At 40.1% G+C, this 23049-nt stretch overlaps 1 protein-coding gene across 21 annotated transcripts in view; it reads left to right on the forward strand.

The window, feature by feature from the left end:
* GULP1 (GULP PTB domain containing engulfment adaptor 1) overlaps positions 1-23049 on the forward strand; it is a 331420-nt gene that overhangs the window by 296963 nt on the left and 11408 nt on the right. For 14 of the 21 annotated variants that reach the window (XM_065561958.1, XM_024109413.3, XM_065561962.1 and 11 more), the window contains 3 exons: positions 7923-8147; positions 11458-11596; positions 20423-20517. In XM_065561958.1, coding sequence (XP_065418030.1) covers positions 7923-8147; positions 11458-11596; positions 20423-20517 — 459 coding nt within the window. The remainder of the gene's footprint in view (positions 1-7922; positions 8148-11457; positions 11597-20422; positions 20518-23049) is intronic. The other 7 variants (XM_065561968.1, XM_065561969.1, XM_065561967.1 and 4 more) reach the window with 3 other exon arrangements.

The raw sequence follows: 23049 nt of genomic DNA on the forward strand, positions 1-23049 counted from the left end.
GCTACAGTGAAGTGCTTGAGAGCAACAATGGTGGTATTTAGTTGAGCATCATTACGCTACTTGCAAGGCACACTATCACTTTTGCCCAACATATCAGTGACACTAAGGGAAATCAAATACTTAAACAAGACAATTACTGATGAACTTAAGTCTTTTAGCATCAGAAGCCAGGAGGTGCAAAAAAGATAAGCTGTTAGCTGCGAATATTAGCCATGTTGATCTGATGACTATTTTCTTCTGTTTGTTAATATTGATCATTTTGAAGGAAAAGTAGGTATTAAAGAGCATTTTGTAAGCCTTGTAACCTTGTGCAGCAAGTAAGGCAGATGCTGCCTCCTTGTGTGACCATTTATCTAATATTGTATTCTGCAAGTATGGATTAGACCCCAAATATGTCTGGACAGGGATATGGTGGGGCCAGTGTTATGGCCAGAGTTTGTGGAGGACTGTAAGCAAAAAAATGAGAGAATATCTGTCAGGCAGAGGAGACAAAGTGTATGCATCATACATTGATTGCTCAGTACATCAAATGAACCTACTTTTGGTGCATGCTGCTGACGATAAGGCCAGTCCAGATCTGAAGGTTTTCTTCTGAACTTTGCAGGAAATATATCAATATTTTGCAGACTCTAACCATCAATAGGGAAAATTAATGATTAAGTCCAAAATAATCATTACTTTCATACTTTTGCTTGAAACAGTAAAGTTTTGCAAAGGGAAGAGGAACCTGATGATGCGCTTCAGACCCCTGAAGAAGTTGGCAGGATAGATGCAGCACATGAAATTGAACAGGCTTCTGAAGAATGAAGGAGATCTTTACATTTAAAGACAATCTGCAATACTAGATGGGCAGCTCAAATGAAAGCCAATGAGGCAATGACAGTAAATTTTCAGAATACAATTGAATGCCTCTAAGTTGAAACTGTTGCTGAATGCAGGAGCAGTGAGGACACACATCGAGAGTAAAAAACAACTTGTCTTTCATGGCCTGGATGTTCTACCTCAATCTGTTATGGTGGCATAGGATCTCGGTAATCATGGCTGCAGCCTCCGGAATCCTTCAGTCAAAGAAAATTAATCTGTGCCAGGACATTTGAGAGCACAGTGAATGAGCTCAGCAAACTGATCTGAAGAAAAGTACAAGGAAATTGTAAAAGAATCTCAGAACAGGTGGGAATCAATGGGTTTTGAAAATGGAAACTATCCAAGCCACAGGACGAGACATGAATGCCGCACATGATGAATTTGCACACAATCTGGCTTTGAAGCAAAGGATAACCATTGAAGGAGATATTTTGAGGTTTTAGACAAAACAGGTATCAGAGGGGTAGCCGTGTTAGTCTGAATCTGTAAAAAGCAACAGAGGGTCCTGTGGCACCTTTGAGACTAACAGAAGTATAGGGAGCATAAGCTTTCGTGGGTAAGAACCTCAGTTCTTCTTGCATCTGAAGAAGTGAGGTTCTTACCCACGAAAGCTTATGCTCCCTATACTTCTGTTAGTCTCAAAGGTGCCACAGGACCCTCTGTTGCTTTAGACAAAACAGGGAACTAAAATCTCAATGTGAAGGATTTCAAGAGGTAGCTATGCTGTTTGGGGTCCTCCATCCCAAGCGACTTCAAAATATAACTTTAGAAAAGTCAACGGAAGAAGTTCTTAAATTCTTGGGAAAATACTCATAATTTTCTTCAGACTTGATTCAGGAGATTGTGTCTTTCAGGCTGTATTATTTTACAGAGGACACAGAGGTGTTCAGTTTGTCACTTGCAATCCAGAGCTACTTGAATTTCATAGTGTCAAGTTCTCTCGATGATGTTTTACCAGAAGTGGAAAATGGACACGGCTCAGTGACCTTGCTTTCCTTGCAATTGAGGAAGACAAGACAGCAAGGATGAAGCTCGACATCATTATTGAACAATTTGCCAAGAAAAAGTGTTGCCATGATGATAGATTTCAGTAATTGGCAGCATGCGAGCCAATACAATTTGGGTGAGATTCCATTTTTGTTTAGGCTTGTGATTTTTGTTTCATGTTTTTCTTTTAACTTTCTTTCTTTAAAAAGCCTAAGGTGATGTGACCTTTGGGTCTCATGCTGCATGTTGGCTGACCTTGCTCTAACCCTTAAATCTGCCCCTGTAAATGCACACCTGTTACAGCACTGGCCCTGGCTAAGAGTTTCAAAGTGAGCTGAAGAGAGAAGACAGTGTCCATGGATGTTCTGGGCACCTCTCTTTTGTAAAAGTGATCTGTAGCACCTTGTGATGGGCTGTACAAACCCCACACTGGGCATCATGGGGTTAAGGGATTATTTTGGGCTCAGCCAGCCCCGCCACAACTGCAGCAAATGCTCCATCTGCTGGAGAAATTAAAAGACAAGGAATTAGCTCATTTGAGTGGCAGAGCTGGAGGTGAGCAGATTTGCAGCCCACAGCTCCAGCAGCGCAGAGCAGAGGGAAGCCTAAGGCACTGACACAGCTGCCCAAAGGGGCCCTCCCTGAGGGAAGGGAAGACCCACCCCAGAGACAAACAGAAAGGGAAGTATCCTGTGGAACTTGGACATTGGTAACCCCTTCTTACTTATTGTGTTAAAAAAGCAAGTATTGGATGAATGGACTATAAGGTGGATAGAAAGTTGGCTAGATTGTCGGGCTCAACGGGTAGTGATCAACAGCTCGATGTCTAGTTTGAAGCCGGTATCAAGCGGAGTGCCCCAGGGGTCTATCCGGGGCCAGTTTTGTTCAACATCTTCATTAATGTTCTTGATGATGGGATGGATTGTACCCTCAGCAAGTTTGTGGATGACACTAAGCTGCAAGGAGAGTAGATACACTGATGGGTAGGAATAGGGTCCAGAGTGACCTAGACAAATTGGAGGATTGGGCCAAAAGAAATCTGATGAGGTTCAACAAGGACAACTGCAGAGTCCTGCACTTAGGACGGAAGAATCCCATGCACTGCTACCGGCTGGGGACCGACTGTCTAAGCGGCAGTTCTGCAGAAAAGGAACTGGGGATTAGAGTGGACAAAAAGCTGGATATGAGTCAACAGTGTGCCCTTGTTGTCAAGAAGGCTAATGGCAAATTGGGCTGCATAAATAGGAGCATTGCCAGCAGATTGAGGGAAATGATTATTCCCCCCTATTTCGCACTGGTGAGGCCACATCTGGAGTATTGCATCCAGTTTCGGGGGGCCCACTACAGAAAGGGTGTGGACAAATTGGAGAGAGTCCAGTGATTAGGGGGATGGAGCACATGACTTATAAGGAGAGGCTGAGAGACCTGGGCTTATTTAGTCTGCAGAAGAGAAGAGTGAAGGGGGATTTGATAGCAGCCTTCAACTACCTGAAGGGGGGTTCCAAAGAGGATGGAGCTCAGCGGTTCTCAGTGGTGGCAGATGACAGAACAAGGAGCAATGGTCTCAAGTTGCAGTGTGGGGAGGTCAAGGTTGAATATTAGGAAAAACTATTTTACTAGGAGGGTGGTGAAGGTGGGGAGGAGGTGGGCAGCGCAGCTCGGGACCCCCACTGTTGTTGGGGGTGGGCCGGGATGTGGCATGTGGCCAGGACCCCTGCTTTTGCTGTGGGGGGCAGGGAGGGTTGGCGGGGCTGGCAGGGGCTCCCTACTCGGCTCCGCACCCCTGCAGCTCTTAGGCAGCAGAGGGGGTCAGGGGGTTCAGTGCAGTGCTCCAACCACAAGCGCCGGCTGCTGCAGCTCCCATTGGCCGGGAACCGCAGCCCATGGGAGATGTGCGGCGGCCTGCAGGCACGGGCAGTGGGTGGCGTGGATCACCCCTCCCCCCCCCCGTGTCCCCTCCACTGTCTAGGAGTTGCAGGGCCATGGGAGCTGGGGAGCCTCTCACCCCGAGGTAATCATGCCCCCAACCCCCTGTTCCTCGCCCTGACTCCACTCCCAAACTGCTGCAGGTGGCCCTGGGGATGCCCGGCTCAGGCATCCCCTGAGCCAGCAGCTGCAGAAATCACAGAGGTCATGGAAAGTCACGGAAGCCTTAATCATGAGCAAGACAGTAATCCTTGGAAGCCTCTGGGTGACTCTTCCTGTGTTAGGTCTCCAGAACATGAAAAATAGCCGTGTTATACAGCACATCAGTTTATGCTCTTAACACTGGACATAATGTAGGGTAACACACAAAATGGAAGTTCAAATCGCAGTGCAGGTGTACAATTACAAATTACTCACAAAACAAAATGAAATCCATAAATTGATTCCAGTCTCATCACTCGGGATTTTTATTTGGCATAGAGCACAGCTATACTGCTATACAGTAACTCCTCACTTAACGTTGTAGTTATGTTCCTGAAAAATGCGATTTTAAGCGAAACAATGTTAAGCGAATCCAATTTCCCCATAAGAATTAATGTAAATGAGGGTGTTAGGTTCCAGGGAAATTTTTTTCACCAGACAAAATACTATATTATATTATATATAGTATATGCACACACAGTATAAGTTTTAAACAAATGATTTAATACTGGTACACAGTGATGATGATTGTGAAGCTTGGTTGAGGTGGAGGAGTCAGAGGGTGGGATATTTCCCTTACTGCTCAATGATGAACTAGCAATTGGCTGAGCCCTCAAGGGTTAACTCTCTCACTCCACAAGGCAGCAGGAATGGAGGGAGGGGAGACAACCCAGACAGAGACACACACCATATGTGTGAGAGAGAGATATGCACATTTCCCCTTTAAGTACACTGCCTTGTTAATTAGATCAGCTTGCTGAGACTGCAGCTGCTGCAAGCTCCCTCCGTCCTGAGCCCTGGTGTGTCCCCCCTGCTCTATGGAAGATGGGGTAAGTGGGGTGCAGGGGCAGGGGGGAGGGGGACACCCTGACATTAGCCTCCCTCTTCCTCCTGCAGCCCCCCCCCCCCACGGCAAGCAGGAGTCTCGGGGAGCAGCTCCAAGGTAGAGGGCAGGAGCAGCACATGGCGGTGGGGGGAGGGACAGCTGAACTGCAGGCAGCTGCTGTACAGGGAACTTAGGGGAGCGGGAAGCTAATGGGGCTGCCAGACCATCCTGGTTCCAAGTCCCCACCAGCTAGTTGCAACAGGCTGCTCTTCTTGAAAGCAGTAGACAAAGCAGGCGGCTGCCAAACGACATTGGAAGGGAGCATTGCACAACTTGAAACGAGCATGTTCCCTAATTGATCAGCAACGTAACAACGAAACGACGTTAATCGGGACAACTTTAAGTGAGGAGTTACTGTACTGAGTTGACCAGAATCAAATGCAAGGGGTGGGTATAGGGTGTACCACACATCCAAAGTTACACAGAAAATCTCTTCCTTTACATAAAATTACGTAGTACATTGTACTTAATATACATTTGGGGGATTGGCTTGGTTACTTTGTAGGACCCAAATGGTGACTCTGATGATTGAATAATCCTTCTCGGTTGTTTTGTATTTTAGACAGTATTTTGCTTGCTTAAGTCTATTCAAATCTAGTATCGCATAATATATAAATGTAATAACTGGTAATATGTAACATTAACAAACTCTACGATCTTTGAACAGTAGGAAAACTGTGCACCAGTACCATTACTGTAGACATAGCCTAGTGAAGTTGTTCTTCAAAATTCTACCAAAATGATGTAAATCTTGTTTTCCTGACTATTTATTTATTTATTTATTTATTTATTTTGAATATTTAGGTTTTGTATGGCTTGGAACATAAAGTTTCAGCCTGGAAGCAAATATGTTTTTGCACGTTGTAATATAAGAAAACAAGTTTTTGCTGTTTTCAGTTACAAACATTGAGTGGATACACTTGCAGTGTAGATTTTACATTTAGTGCTCTTGTAATTTAAAAACCGCTTTGCTGTTAAAGTTGCCAAGTTGTGTCCTTAACATGGCTTTGACCATAAAGAAAACAAGAAAAATTAAGGCACTTGAAAAGAAAGTGAAATGTTTCCTGAATAACCATGAAAGAACAGTTTAAGGACTTTATTATTTCAGGGCCAAGTCTTGATCCACCTGTGGGTATGCAAGACTCAAAAAAGCAATGATAATGCCAAATTTCAGTTGTACAGCAGGGTCAGTGTATGAAGAAGCCATGCAAGGTGAACTTTGCAACCTTCTCTGTCAGGCCCACAGAGTGGAGTCATTGTGGTCAAACCAGAAAGTGACATGGACAAAGTATTCAAAGCATAGATCCACCATCTTCAGTCCCCACTCCTCTTGACCTTGCCAAGGAGTACTGGCTGTTCAAGAAATAAGTCCCTTTTTGCAGGATTGAAGGAGGATTCTTTTTTATATGCAGCTTCATATTTCACTTGTGCAAAGATGTTTTTCTCAGGCTTTGGGGCAAGAATCAAGATTTGGCCCCAAAGAGTGCCTGGTTAGACACATTTCCAAACCAAATATTTGTGAACTTTGCCCTCATTTTCCAGGACCTGTGTTCAAGGCTCAGTGTCTATAATGGGGGTGAGGGTCGGGGTGGGGCCGAGGGAATGATGACATCACAAACACTTAAAGCAGGGGATAGAGTCAACTCCCTGGTCTGATTGAGTTGTTTGTAATGCCATCATTTCTTTCATGAGCAACACAGAACCTTGACCTCAGCTCAGGACGTGGCAGGGAAAATCAAACAAAACCTTTCCACTTACTTTTCCAATAATGCTTGTGTGTTTTGTTTTTGAAATGACAAGCCTATAGAATTATAAATGAAAACACCTTCTAGGATAATTTTAAAACAGCTTCTTTTAAATCTTAAAATTCAAATAGATACAGGAAATAAAAGGAAGTATCAAGTTAAAAACGAAAGGAAATAAAATCGGGGAAGTAAGGTTTTACTGTCAGACTTTTGGTTGATGAGAATAAGTACACATCTTAGCGCCCACCACATCAAAGACATGATTCCCTGCTGACTGTGTGTTTGGGGGGCGGCCGCGGGGAGGGAAGGAATCCTCTCCCCACCTCACAGAGCAGACGAGGACCAGTCGCAGTGATGCTACTTAAAGGCTGCAGTAGCTATTCTGGCCATTGCGCCCCTATCCCGTTGTGTGGGGAGGACTTGAGGGTTGGTAGAAACTTCATGCTTCACCCCTCTTCAACTGGAAAGAACTGCTGTGCCAGAAGTCCCCAGAATGCTAGATTGTTCACGTGCAAGAGGCTCCCCACTCAACACAACCACAGCCGTTCCACTCTGTCATGAACCCTGTTTACCTGTGCTAGGGGAAAGAGGACTTGAGCCTTTGTGATAGAAGATCTTAGATACTGTTTGAATTATCTAGTAAAAAGCATCTCATTTCAACTCAAAAGTGCATTAGTTGCTGTTATACCAAAAATGTCATAAGGATATATATTTCTGTGCAGGAACTGTACAGTTTTCATATTCTATAGCTGAGTAACCAAAGGAGCCAATATAATCTTCCTATTCAAAATAAAAGAAATCCTGTAAACTACCGACATAGCAGGCTTTTTTTTATTGTATGAGGATTTTATTATATGAATTATTTTTTATTTTGGGGGTAAAAAGAAATGGTCAATGAAACTGTATATTAACATAACAGTGAACCAGATTCTGGCCTGTACTTTAACCACAACAACTTTCCTCCCTAATTATGTGCCTAACTACTGTTTTGCATGTGCAAATACGGGGTTTTGTAGATATGTTGTTGCATGCAGATTTTTGTGGGTGCAACCCATTGTGCCCACATTTGAAAATGTATTCATTGTATTTTGATTAATTTTTTATATCTTATTTGTTCCCACCAATACTGGAATACTTTTTATGTCTATGGGTTTTTAAGGTTCTTTTTTCATTTACAAAAAAATTCTTTAGCGTTCTGTTGAACAGCAATTTGCAAACAAATTTTTAAAATATAAAATGTGCATTTTTTCTTTCCCTTATGTTACCACTTTCTATTCCTTAGAATATTTTCTCTTTCTGTGATTCCTTTACAGCTGCTGCACATAAAGTCTGATAATGATCAACATATATTTCAAAGACCCTCCACCTTTTTCTGGTGTAATAATGAGGATTCAACTCCTTGTTTAGATATCTCTTCCATTACACTTACTCCTATGAGCTCTCCTGACTCCAGACTATCATCTGGACTATTAACACCACCACCTTCAAAAAGTGGTCTTCCAAAGCCAGTCAGTGAATACAGCATCCCAAGACCTCGTGTAATCCTGTTGTGCAAAAACTTTTTTTTTCTATTTTCCTATGTTCTCTGTTGTGTGTTGATTGTATTAAAATATACATTTTGTACAGTGGTTAAAGGACAGATCAGATGTATTGTAGGTTTTTTCTGGGTACTGTTAAAATATGGAGACTTTTGAGATGTTCTATAGTGCCTGCATCATATCCTTAAGATAATATCTTATTTTCCCAACTTTTTAACATTTCTTTTTCTTTACATTCTAATGGTTTACCTGTATGTGCTATATTTATTGGACTAGTTTGCTATTTTGGTAGAGTAATTATACTAATAATAGGTATTTACATTATTCAAGACAGTGTCCCAAAAGTCTGATTTGGAGGGCTTTAATTTTTTCAGTAGAAAGAGAACTTGGGTAAGTGAGAAAGTATTGATTAGCCAGAAGAGCAATCAGCCATTATATTTGTTTTACTATAGTTTATATGAACTCTGTGCAAAATGAAGGCTGCAAATTATTTTATTCTAAAATGATCTGTAACATGCATATTGACTGCCTTCTCATAACAATTTGTCAATACTCACAACCTTTTTTTCCATTTGCAAATGACATTTGGCTGTATTTGGCAAACATTATCATGGCTTTCTGCATGTGTTTACTGAATAAAAATGCTTCTCATATTCATCCAGATTTTAATAGTATACATTTATTTTTTGAATTAACCACTAATGATCAAATTTATTAATGGTATCAAAATACCCAATGAATATGACAAGAAATTGGAATATTGAACAGCAAAATATGAATGAAAAGCTTTTATCAAAAAGACTCATTTAAGACTGACCTTAAATATTGTTTACGTATCTATCTAGCTTCTTCAGAGCTATTTATAACCTTAAGTTCTCAGTTATAATCTGGCCACAATTCACACAAAGATCTTCCATGAACATCAGTGGGAAATCTGCATGTGAATCTAGGGTAGTTTATGGCTCATAAATACATGCAGGGCCGGATATCATGCTCCTGATGCAGACAAACCGCCTCTCCCGTCAGTAGGAGTTCTGTTTGCATGAGGAGTGTGAGATCTGCCCACTTTTTGATTACTGTTGTTTGTGTTACACAGCCTGCAAATTACACACAGAATTCCCATGACATTAATGGGAGTTCCGTGTGCAGATTAACAAGGGTCTATTGCACGTAAACAATATTCTCTCAAGAACCATTGGGCCATAGGCTGTCTCTGAAGTGCATGTGCTAACGCCTCTTGATGTCAACAAGAGTGTGTGCATGTGTGTGTGTGAAAAGTCCCATATAATTTAATCATTTTTTAAAAAAGAAGTTGAACTCTAATCTTACCACAAACATGCATGGGAATTATTTATTTTAAATAGAATGAAGTAAAAAAACAAGCCAAAATTTTTATATGTGGAACCCTTAAATTAGGCATGTCAATACATATAAATAAAAATGGCCCAATTCTTAGAGGGGCTGAGTATGTCCAGATCCCACAATACGTATATAAAATATAAATTCCAAATTCATGAGCTGGAAATTATGTGGCTTTGAGAAAATAATACCACAAAAGGTTATTGAATAAAGACTATATAGATGAATATACAGGAAATAAATACTTTATGACTCTCTCCAGCCCAAGCTTTATATATTATACAGATTATATCTATAGATCTGGACATAGATATAATTTTTCCAAGCAATACAGTCTGTGGAAGTCCAAGAGTCAACATATTCAAGAAATAGTTTAGCTTTTTGCAGAAAACAACACTTTAAAAAAACCTTGCCCACTGGGGAGTAGAGGAGCATCTCAGTGAGAGAGGAAGAAGTACTGAAAATGAGATTTCTGCCTCCAGTGAGTTCTTATCCAGAGCCTGTCTCTGCTCTATCTCCCCTTCTTCCCCACCACCTCCTGGAGTGATGCTGAATGAAAGAATGCTGTGGATGAGGGAAATATTTGTGTAGCCTCAAGAAGCAGAGAAGGCTGGTTCTGGCCTGTATATGGACTTTATGTTAAAATAATAATAGTAACCTAGTTATATGGGTAGAAGGTTTTATTTGATCCTGCACAGAGTGAATGTGCTGCTAAGGAACCGCATTCTGATCTCCAGCTCTGCCCTTCTTTTCTGGAATGGAACTGTCTGTGACTGCATCTCTGTGAAGGGACAGTTTGAGCTACATAGAAACTACTAAAGAAAGGAAAATACCTTTCCAACATTCCTATTACAGCTGCATGGCCCAAGAGGGCTGTGGAACGCCCATGAGCCAGCATCTGTAAAGGCTGCTTATCACACAGGTTGTAGCATTGAGATAATCTGACTAAATCAGTCTGTCTTAATCCTGTGGTTACAACCTCTTTCGTGTCAGCATTTTGACCAAATTGTGAATTATTTTGCCAAGTTAATTAGGACATTTTTCATCTGGCATTATAGTATTTCTAGTTTCCAGAAGCTTATTTTCTGTAATGTGAGTAAAACTGAACTTGCATATGTGTGTCCCATATCAGTGGTATATATTTTGCCTTAGTTTGTTTTGTCATTCTGAATTTTTAAGTTGTTTTTAGTGTCTGTTCTGTATTGACTTGATTGCGCTGTATTCTATGTCCTGGGAGCGATGGTAGAACTGCTGTATGAGCTGTGATTAATGTTTTTATTTTAATGTGACTTTGGAACCATGGTAACTTATTTGCTTATCCAGTATTTGTTGAAGTCTGCTAAAAAGTCCTGGGCTTTCATAATGAAATATGTTCTGCTCCCCATTCAAGGATACATTTTTTTTATTTTGGATTTTAATATTACATGTTGTCAGTGTGTTAGATGTCCAGGTTATTGCTTATCACAAAATACATTCCACGCATTGAGGACAGCAGCTCTCATAGGTTGTCAAATAAATACTCACGTTATATAAGGAGAAATTAGTAAAGAAAAAAGTATTGGAATTATATCTTTTAATTTCAGGCACTATTTCTGTACATTCAAATGTATAGCCTATTGCTGTTGCCCCGTTATCTTAAATGGGTCTTGGGAATAATACCTCTATTCAAATTCTTATTAATTTAGAGTTATTTCTTTCCAGTTCTTTTAGGTCTAACTGTCATTTATTTCTGGCTATCTCAGATTTACTGAAAATGTGAAATTTACAATGCTAATCGGGTTTTAGCATGTCCCATAAACTCTTTGTTGTGAATGCCATTTGCTTGGTGTCAGGAGCTGGTTTTTGCATGCTGTTATTTTTGATACTGTAGCTCTTATCTGCATGCTGAAAAGTTCAGTATTGTGATTTTTCATGTGAAATATTACCCTAATATTTATTGTCCTTATTGTAGGCAGGCAGTGTGACACCTAAATCACCCTCCACTGACATCTTTGATATGGTTCCCTTTTCTCCCATATCCCCTCAGTCATCAACACCTACTCGCAATGGCACACAGCCTCCTCCAGTACCCAGTAGATCTGCAGAGATCAGTAAGTTTTGTAACAACTGACCTAATTTTTTCATATATTGTTTTTTTAATAAAGCATCTAAAATGGTTTACTGACATTTTCGTGACAAGCCATTTACTGTTTTTGTTAGTCACATGTCTGATAATGCCATTTCATTTTTATACCATCTGACCCAAATTCTTTGCAGTTCCTGCCAAGTTAAATAATGAATAAATTCATTGAATTGATTAAACTATCATATTCACAATTTGATGGTTGGGAATTAAAACTTCCTTACTTTTTATAGTATGTTGGTTTTTTTAAGTTAACCCAGGAAGTATTTTGACTTCCAGTTACATTTTCTTTATTGCTGCTCGCAACATTAATATTTTTTGTACACCTCCATTTGGTGGGGAGGGGGCGGGGGGAAGAGTGGTGATGGTATAGAAGGGAGAGTTGGATTCACAGCTGAATATTCAGAGTTTATTGGGGTAATAGTGTTCATGTAACTTTTCATGTCATCCATGAGAAACAAGGATAAAAGCTCAGAATCTCAGTATGAAAGTAGTGTGTTCTGCTTCCAGCATTTCACCATGATGGAGGAATATTACATTTTATTGCCTGGCATGGTCTAGAACAGGGGTGGCCAACCTGTGGCTCCGGAGCCAGATGCAGCTCTTCAGAGGTTACTATGTGGCTCCTTGCATAGGCGCCAACTCCGGGGCTGGAGCTATAGGCGCCAATTTTCCAGTGGGCTACAGGGTGCTCACTGCTCAACCCCTGGCTCTGCCCCAGGCCCGGTCCCCACTCCACCTCTTCCTCCAAGACCCCCGCCCCTTCCCCTGAGTCTGCTGCACCCTTGCTCCTCCACTTCCCCCCCCCAAGCTTCCTGCACACCACAAAACAGCTGATCACTGTGGGCAGGAGGCACAGGGATGGAGGGTTAGGTGCTGATTGGTGGTGCTGCTGGTGGATGGGAGACACTGGGGGCGGGGAGGAGGCTGACGGGGGGCTGATGATGTGTTACTGTGGCTCTTTGGCAATGCACATTGGTAAATTCTGGCTCCTTCTGAGGCACAGGTTGGCCACCCCGGTCTAGAAGCCCTATCCTGAGAGTTGCTGAGCTCTCCGAATTTGACCCCAGAATGTACTAGAGAAAGTAGAGTACCCAATTCAGCCCAACTACAAGTCCACTGAAGTCATTAGTGTTTTGCCTGCTCAAATCAAGGTTCAATTTGATCTGCAGACTTTACAGAATGTGTCACTGCACATCTTCCACCTAGTGTACACATGAAGATCCATTTCTTGGTCTCATCTAGGTCAGTGGCAAAAGCCCATTGATTTCAGTGGAAGTAGAATCAGGCCCAACGGTACCAGGTACCAGAAATGGTACCTAATTCTGATCACAGTTACAGTGGTGTAAATTAGGAGTGACTCCAATTAAGCTATGCATTAACTCAGTGTAGAAAAGTGGTGTAAACTAAACTAACATCAGTCCTGCTTTTAATTTCTTTAACCTAACAGAAAAACACTGCAAGAAAATTTGACATTTACCGGTCAACTGAAAGGCTGTTTATAGTTGATGAAAGTATTTGCATTTCTTTTGAACAGCAATGTTGCAATTGTGTTGCAATTGTGCAACAAAGCTTTATAATGTTTGGTGTTTTTCTTAAAGCCCCATCTGTTGAGTCCTCTGGTTATAACATAATCTCAGTTTTCATTTTTTTAAAAGTATATTTCTAGCCCTTGTGGTTGTAATGAAAAACAGAAAGAAGATAATGAGAACAAACATTAATTTTGTTTTAAAATTTCATGATTTTAAAGTCAATCTCAATTTTGGGGGACTGATTTTTGAGTTTTGAACATGAGATGATACTACTGCAACAGTTGATGTCATTAACACCTAACATGGAAGTTAGGTGTTGCACGTGTTAATGATTTCATTAACTGCTTAAGGAATACATGTCCATAAAGGAAATACCTAATCCATATTTTCAATAAGTTCCTACAGATGCTCTAGCCATGTATGTGGCAAAAATAGTTGCCAAATTGTTGCAGTGTTCTAAAACCATTGGGCTACCAGAAATTTAAAGAGATACTGAATGATTGAGGTATTGATGAGTGTCTTTACAATTGCTCATAGCCCTAATGTTGCCACCCTTGTTCACACTGAGTAGTACTTTACTCCACTGATTTCAGTGGGACAGCTGGTACAGTTTGATAGCACCAAAGACTGGCAGAATCAGTTCCTAAGCATCATATCATATTAGTGTAGTTTGGCAGTAGAAATCTTTTCAAACATAGCCTAGAACTCTCTTTGTCCTGCCTGGTATGCTTCAGTTATAAGGGATATTCTTGCAATATTCTTTATGTTCTCAAAATCTCATTGATCTCATTGCAATTTGGGATGCACAGAAAGGACAAGTTTGGGTCTTTTATCTGTATAAACTTGTGTTATAGATTAATCTATATTCAAGTTGGTATTTTATAGCTCAAGAAAGGATACAAAGGAGGCTCTAAGCCACCTTTCTGCCTCCTCTGTTCATGAGGCTGGCTCCTGGTGAAAGTTATAGCATGTCCCATCCACACCCCCATTCCACCCAAGAATGGCTCCCTTTAGAGCTGGTCAGTAAAATCCCAAGAAGGCATTTTGTTCTCAGAATTTACTGATTTGTTGAAATTTAATGTTTCACAGGGACAGTTAGGTTTTGATGCTGCTCCCCCAGAAATTATACAGGATTTCAGCAGAACCCTGCCTAACAGATAATTTTCAAAACTTGACTCGTTTTCTGCCAGCTGAGCTCCTCAACGTCCCAGGCTTCCAGGCTCATGGTGCCTCAATCGCTGGCTCTACACATCCCCATTGTAGATGAGAGAGAGCTATGTGGAGAATGACAATTCTGTTTCACAGGGGATTTCAGTGCTTTGAAATTTATTTTTGTTTCAATTAGGAAAGCAAACAAAAAAATTAGACATTTTCTATGAAAGGGAATGCTCAGGATGCAAAATGGGGTTCTTCAAGGTGAATGGCAAAGCTAGTTAAATCCAGATTGTTTACTGAGTGCTTCCACCAGCCAATGATTTTTTTTCCACTTTGTGAAATACACCTCTACCCCAATATAACGCTGTCCTTGGGAGCCAAAAAATCTTACCGTGTTACAGGTGAAACCGCGTTATATCGAACTTGCTTTGATCTGCCAAAGCGCGCAGCCCCGCCCCGTTGGAGCGCTACTTTACCGTGTTATATCCGAATTTGTGTTATATCAGGTCACGTTATATCGGAGTAGAGGTGTAATCCAGAATCTTTCTGTCTGTAGTATGGCCGATAATATAATACTGCTAGAATGAGATTTGTGGTATCAGCATTGTCACAAACTGAGAAATTATGAGAGATCTTCAGCAAACCAGGAAGAGCGAGGCCTAAAAAGAATATTTAGTTTGAATGCAGAATGGTGTCACCAGCCTGGTTAGTGGGATTAATGAGTACAGAAATCTCAGTTGAACTCAATTTTAAATTCAGTTTTCAAGTTCACCTCCACAATATATAAACATTGCAAATACAAGGGTTGAAAAATCAGTTATTCGGTTCTTCTTTTAGTTACTCATGAAGAACTGAGTTCAGGTACTTCCTTTGTGAAAATTCCAATAAACAATATAGAATCCTTTAAATAATCATCATAGTGTGTCTCTGATATATCTATAAAACCAGCCATACTGGGTCAGAGTATCCTGTCTCTGACAGACACCTGTACCAGATGCTTCTGAGGGAGTGAACAGAACAGAGAAATTTATCAAGTGATCCACACCATCATCCAGTCCCCACTTCTGGCTGGGGGACAGAGGTTAGGGACACCCAGAGCATAGGGTCGCAGCCCTGACCATCTTGGCTACTAGTCATTGATGGACCTGTCCTCCATGAATTTATCAAATTTTTTTAGAACCCAGTTATACTTTTGGCCTTCAGAACACTGCTGGCAATGAGTTCCACAGATAGTGCATTGTGTGAAGAAGTACTTCCTTTTGCTTGTTTTAAACCTGAAGCCTTTTAATTTCATTGGGTGACCCCTGTTTTTTGTGTTATGTTAAGGGGTAAATAACACTTTTTCTTCACACCATTCATGATTTTATAGACCTCGATGATATCTACACTCAGTTGTCTCTTCCCCAGTCTAAGCAGTCCCAGTCTTTTTAATTCTCTCCTCATCTGAAAGCTGTTACATACCCCTAATCATTTTTGTTCCTCTTCTCTGTACTTTTTTCCCAATTCTAAGTATTCATTTTGAGATAGGCTGACCAGAACTGCACACGGTATTCGAGGTGTAGGCGTATAATGGATTTATATAGTGGCAAAAAGGAATTGCCAGGTGAGAAATTCTCACGTCTTAAGTTATCTTACAACAAATTTGAATATCACCTGCTTTGTCATGTCATAGATAGTCAAAAAGGATCTGTGTTACCTCTATCCTAATCTACATAATCAGGATGGGAAATACTATATTATTACAATGGTAACTCTCATTGAGGGACTGTTCTCAGTCATGGAGATAACACAACGACAGGTGCAGTATTTCTAAATCTTGTTTTGAAAATTGCTTTTATACTTTTCTCTCTCTAAGTGTAATGCATATGTGTAATATAGTTGTTTTTGTAATAAAAAATTAGTTTCATTGTTAAGTATCTGCTGATTTTTAACCTGCTGTTAGGCTACATTTCATACAGGGCAAGTGCTGCACATTCAAACTTAAATGTTGTCTTACACTTCTATAGACCAGAGGTGCTTCTCACAGAGCGGGATGGCCACACAGGGAAGCTGCATCCCTTAAAGGCATGTAGTGATTCACGCCTTATGCAGGGTGAAGGGCTCTGAGAGACAAGCCTGCGGTGATCCCCTGGTCAGGGTGCCGCTGCGTCCATCACACAGCTGTGCCTAAATGTTGTTAGCTAGCCCAAAGTTACCACACAGCTGACAACCTCTGTTCAGGAGAACAGCGACAATAATGTGGCTGCTCCGGACAAGGCTGTATGAAGAAAAATGAGCATGGGAGCTTTCACAACACCTGCCTGTCACCATGTCTGGCTCAAGGCAGTGTTGTCCATTTCTCTCATAACTCAGAGTATTATATCCACTCACAAACATGTCATGAAAAATAAATGTTATTTTTAAGTACAGCAAAGAGAGTGTGGAAGTACAAGGTCAATTTTCAGTCCTCTCCAAAGAATAGTATTTGATCAAACCCAACCCTAAAATAGATATTTAGATGCTGAATGTGTTCAGGCATAATTTGCTTTGGAAAGTTTACTTGATATGGCACTGGATAAAAGTTTATATATAAAGTTAATTTTGAACATTAATTAAACTGATGAATAAGTCTTTCTATGCTTAGTTTTGAAGGATAAAGTTACATAAAATAAATAATAGTAAAAACAAACCATTCCCTCACCTGAAGGGAGAAATTACTTATCAAACCCTGTAACCTGCAACCCTTACACATGTGAGTAGTTCCATTGACTTGAGCAGAACTAATTCTTGCAGGTTTGGGCCCAAATGAGAAATATTCCAGAATAACTGAAAATATTCCATATCAGTTGAATGTTCAGAAACTTCCTTCTAATAATAATGTGAAGTTATATTTCAGCCCTAAGAAATGCAAAAGCCATGTTTTTTTTATTTCACTGCCCGTTTTGTAAGGCATGATATCAAAAACTGACTGCCTTCAGCTATCTGCCAAGGGCGAATAGTCACACTGAAAAGTATCATCTTCTTGGTATTATGAAACAGAAGTACTAAATAAAAATTATAGTAACTCATATCTATAGTAATGAATATACATCTATCTCCTGAACACTACAGAAGAATGATGATTCTGCGCTCATTGTCAGTTAGAGCATCCCTCATGCCCAACGTATGCTGGCTACCAGCTGGGGATCACCAGAACTGAAGAGTACTCCAGCCATATCTCTTCAGTGCACCCCAGATAAATCCTCTTTGTTGTACAGAAACCCACAGGTGCAGAGGCCAGTTAAATCAGCTCTATGCTAGCCAAGGATTCTCCTACACCATGGTGGTCTGTATCTGCCTACAATGGATAGCTTTCTGCTGGCATAAAGGAGCTGCACCATGAGCCAGGTTTTGGTCCTAAGGTTAGAGGCCACATATAACCACATGGACTGTAATGTAACCACAGCTTCTGAGGTTCTGGTTAACCAATCAAATTCCATCTTGCTTTAATACTTTAATGTTAAGTATAACAGAAACATTAAAATAGCCTCTTAATATTTGTTGTTTCAAATGGATTTTGACATACTTAAGGTTAGTTGTTAATCATGGCAAAAAAAGGGAAAAGTCATGATCCTATCATGGAAAAGATGCAAACGTTGTCATTTTAGTTAAATATGTTGTGGCACGTGATAATTTAAGTTGTTTGCAATGAGACATTATGAGAACTCTAATATTCTAAAATCAGAATATCTTAAAGCCATGTAATAATACTAAATTGTTAGTTTAAAACCCAAGCTCCATTGCAATGGACATATACGATAAAACTTCAAGAAACAGTCTTGTTCAGTAGTGGGCTGGCATGGGAACCACGTCAGTGGGTGAAATCCTGGCCCTGCTGAAGTCAAGAGAATTTTGCCATTGACTTAAGTGGGGCCAAGACTTGAACCTGTGATTTTCTGTGAATCATACACATGCACACACCCACACAAAATTGCCATCGAAATCACGGCTCTCTAGACATACTGTTCTATAAACAGATTTCAAAATTAATATATTAATATTCTGTATTGTGAATCTATCCTGTGTAATTTCTTTCAACATTGATTGCATGAACAGTAATACATGCAGTCTCTTGAATTAGAAAATACTTTGTAGTTTGTTGTGCAGTGTAACATAGTTGACTGCTGACTCCCAACTCTTGACTCTAATGTTGCCGGTCATATTTTGGGCTAGAACATAAAGCCAGTAGTATCACAGGTATCAATAGCCCTCTTTACTTTTAAATTAACTCACTTTATAATTAGATAGCATGGTTAGCAGATCAGGTGGATAAAAGATAGGATTGTTTTAACTTTCCTTCTGGCAATTATGCAGATGTAGTTACCTAGTTTTGCAAGTGATGCAACCAAAACGTTTAAACTGTTAGCAAAATGGTTATCAAAACCAGTTTAGCTGGCTTCCAGTCTGGATAGGAATAGAATATTTACATGGCACTCATTTTATGGTGAAAAAAAATCTGTACCCGATGAGAAAGAAAAAATAAATGAACTTGGGCTACAAATCAGATGAAATTGGAGAAATTGGAGAAGCTGGATATGAGTCAACAGTGTGCCCTTGTTGCCAAGAAGGCTAATGGCATTTGGGCTGTATAAGTAGGGGCATTGCCAGCAGATCGAGGGACGTGATCGTTCCCCTCTATTCGACATTGGTGAGGCCTCACCTGGAGTACTGTGTCCAGTTTTGGGCCCCACACTACAAGAAGGATGTGGAAAAATTGGAAAGAGGCCAGCGGAGGGCAACAAAAATGATTAGGGGGCTGGAACACATGAGTTATGAGGGGAGGCTGAAGGAACAGGGATTGTTTAGTCTGCAGAAGAGAAGAATGAGGGGGGATTTGATAGCTGCTTTCAACTACCTGAAAGGGGGTTCCAAAGAGGCTGGATCTAGACTGTTCTCAGTGGTACCAGATGACAGAACAAGGAGTAATGGTCTCAAATTGCAGTGAGGGAGGTTTAGGTTGGATATTAGGAAAAAAAATTTCACTAGGATGGTGGTGAAGCACTGGAATGGGTTACCTAGGGAAGTGGTGGAATCTCCTTCCTTAGAGGTTTTTAAAGGCAGGCTTGACAAAGCCCTGGCTGGGATGATTTAGTTGGGATTAGGTCCTGCTTTGAGCAGGGGGTTGGACTAGCTGACCTCCTGATGTCCCTTCCAACCCTGATATTCTATGATTCTATGAAATAAGATTAGTATAGTACTGAGCTAATATAGTAGAGTGATATTGAAGATATTGGATCTTGATTGGACCTTAAAAATAGGCAGTGACACAATTAAGAAAAACAAAGACTAGTTAGGAAGAAAAAATGAATAGTGAGAAGTTGCTGTAAGGCACTGACAGAAAGAGATGTATAGATGTATTGCTCCATTTCAGTTCCGGGTTCTTTGGACATGTATGATAACTGATCTTTCATGGTCCAGTACTTTTTGTTTTTTGATTCTTAATCTTATCTAAGAGTAAACTAAAATGACTGTGGGCTAATAGTTGTTTCCATTAATACCAGCTGTGTCTCAAAGAACTATGTCACAAGTCAAGGCCTTACCTGGTGTATACAGAGGGCCATTTGTCTTTATGCAAACCCTCTGACCTGACTGCAAGAAGCAACAAACAGGTGACCTGAAGATTGGATAGTTTTCAAGACTCTATTTCTGCCATAGATTAAATTAAAAAAAAAAGATGAATGCTTGGTGCCCACTTCTGCACCTTTTTCATCTGTGAAACTCCCACACACAATAATTGCAGGACTATGCCATTAGGACTTACCTCACAGAGACAAGGGGTAAGGCCTGAACTTCCTTCAGCTAGGCTATGATATGATAATTAATGAACATTCCTAAAAAAATATGCAAGAGAGATAACTGAAAACAAATGAAGAAGTGAAAACATCAGCTTGGTAGCATTCTTAGAAAGGGAGGAAAATAAGCTAACTCAGGCTAGCTTCCAAGTTTATATTTAAACACTGCTGTTCATAAAATGGATGACTGGAAATGTTGTTGTTCAGGTTATTTTGTAGGGAGACATGCTTACCACGCATCATGCTACTCCTTCCATATGTCACTAACCTTTGACTTAATGGTTCTTTTCATTCTAGAGAGAGACCTTTTTGGAGCAGAACCATTTGACCCTTTTAGCTGTGGAGCAGGAGATTTCCCTCCAGACATTCAGTCCAAACTAGATGAGATGCAGGTAATTATTTATTTATCATTTCAACAAATGGTTTCCATTAGCACGTGAACACGTACCTAATAAGGGTAGAGTATACATCATAGAGCTGTCTTTGTGTTATAGCATGTTAAGAATTTGTTCCTTAGTATGCAAAGGAGAATGAACTTTGATCTTTGTGGATGGATCCCACTGACCTTCAATCAGAGTTGAACATTTGACTCCCTGAGGCAATCTTGAATATTCTCAGTGTCTTTAGAAAGAATGCATTTGGCACTTAAGTGTGCTAATTATTGCTGGCTGGAAATTTTCTGACATCATTTGACATTTCCTGTCAGAAAATGATGTTTACTTGAAATAAAAATGCTCTGCAGGACCATCCTGATTTTGACAAAATTCCAAGCAAAACCAGACAAGTTTCCAATAGAAGCCTGCCTAATTTTCTGCCAGCTTACCTGCCTGGCTCCTTGGCAGCCCAGGTTGCTTGGCAGCTGGGGGCGCCTAAGTAATGGGCAGCTGGGGGAGACTTGGAAATGTTTAGAAAAGGTCATAATGAAACTCTGGAATTCTGATTCATGGGAAATGTTGAAATTTCATTTATCATTCCAATTTGGAACAACTTTTTCATTTTGAAATTTACTGTAGACTGGGAATTCAAGTCTCTGACCAGCACTAGTACTAATATTTGCATAGAGTAAGGTCAAAGCTAAAGTTAATAGGACATGAGAAATATCACTCAGAGGTTTGGCATCAGGAAAACCTAGGTAGAACAATTCTACTGTGGAATTTCCACAGCATTGTTTAAATAATTTCTTCAACAAAGGGGTTTGAATTTGATTGCATAATGCATGTGATATCATCCTATAAAGAATGTTAGCATAAATCAATGGTTTGGATTAAAAAAAAACCCTAAAACATGTTTATATTTCTTTATACTATTTCTAATATCTCTTTTGTCTTCTTGTGCTTTCCTGGGTGTTTAGCGTCAGCGATGGTTGGTATATTGTATTTTAATATCAATATTAAATCAATTTGTTGTAATTAAAATCCTAAAAAATGGGCATGCTGTATAATTGACATCTTTGGTGAGGCTTATATTTTATGTCTCTAATTCAGGACCATTTTTATGCAAATGTTTTTGGGGGGCTTTGTTATTTTAAAGAGGGGGTTGGTGGGTTGGTTTGGGGTAGGGGAGTTGTCTTTCAAGTAATAATTTATAGACTTTTTTTCCCAATTGTTCATTTCCTTATTTAAATATGGTTGCTTTTTCCTTACCACTTACACTGATATTGTATAAGTTAACTTTTGCATTTTCATCATCAGACCATTGCTAGTGAAAGTGTCTCTTCAGGCAAATATTATTTATCAAGAGTGGGAGGGGGGAGGTTGCGGGGGAGGATGTTTCTGTCTTGGTTGTTGGTGTTAATTTCTCTTGTATGATCTTTTGACACAATATGAGGCATCTTCCATGCTGGCATATGAAAATATAGGGGTGTTGAAAAACCTGTGGCATTTTTTTGCTTCCATTTCACACTTGAACTTCAGAGGCAAAATTGTTGACATTAAACTTTTGTATTATACGATCTATATAATAAATTAGTTCTTGATTAAGATCAGTCAGTTGCTTGCCTATTTTGAAATGAAAAGAAATATGAAACAGTGCATGATAGGCAAGTTTGGCACCTTAGAAAAGTCATGAGTGGTTTCTTGGGCCCACAAGCCTATCTAAGGAGTCAGTGAGGATGTTAAAACAATTCGGAAGAAAAACATAAGCAGTTCCAAGAAACCTAGTGAGGCCAAAAACCACAATCTGAGGAATCTGACAGTAATGGGGAATATGAGACAAAACTGAAGGCCTCGTTTATATTCTATAGTAGACATGTATGTAGAGCCAGCATGTTTGTACTCATTCACTTTGTAAAAATACAGATTTTCTGAGTTTCAGTAAGTGTATATTTGATCAAATAATATAGAATGCTGTTATTTATTGGTTGTCTGTCCAGGGAGACAATTTACATAGAGTTCAGCAGTGAGGGCAAGATAACAACTTAGAACAGCTGATCATTCAAGAGAACATAAAGCTACTGATATAAGTGGGGAATTTCTAAGTAATTTCCAGTGTACAGAGTTAGTATATCTTTATAGCAGGTAATGTTTGAGACAGACAAAGAGTGAAGGTATAACAAGAATGTCAGTAAAAAAAACAGGTGATAAGAAAGCACTAAGTAGCTGCTGCTTGTTATTACTGTCAGCACTGCCAAAAAAGATGGGCTCAAATTAAATTCTCTGAACTTTTGGGTATCTTTCCAAATCCAACTTTAGTTTTGGTCCATATTTCACAATTATGATCTTTCTACTGTCACTGTGAATCCGACCTTTCAGGAATGGTCAAAATCTAGACATGGACCCAGATCTGAATTTTGCAGCTCAGACACATCTCTGGTAAACATGCTGTGACAATATCCTCCCGGGGTGCAGCCTGGGACTGTGGGACCACTGTGCCCCCTGAACTCTCTCCAGCCTGGGCTCTCTCTCACAATGCCTTGCTAGTGACCA

Source organism: Chrysemys picta, chromosome 11 (assembly GCF_011386835.1).
Source record: "Chrysemys picta bellii isolate R12L10 chromosome 11, ASM1138683v2, whole genome shotgun sequence".
NCBI lineage: Eukaryota > Metazoa > Chordata > Testudines > Emydidae > Chrysemys > Chrysemys picta.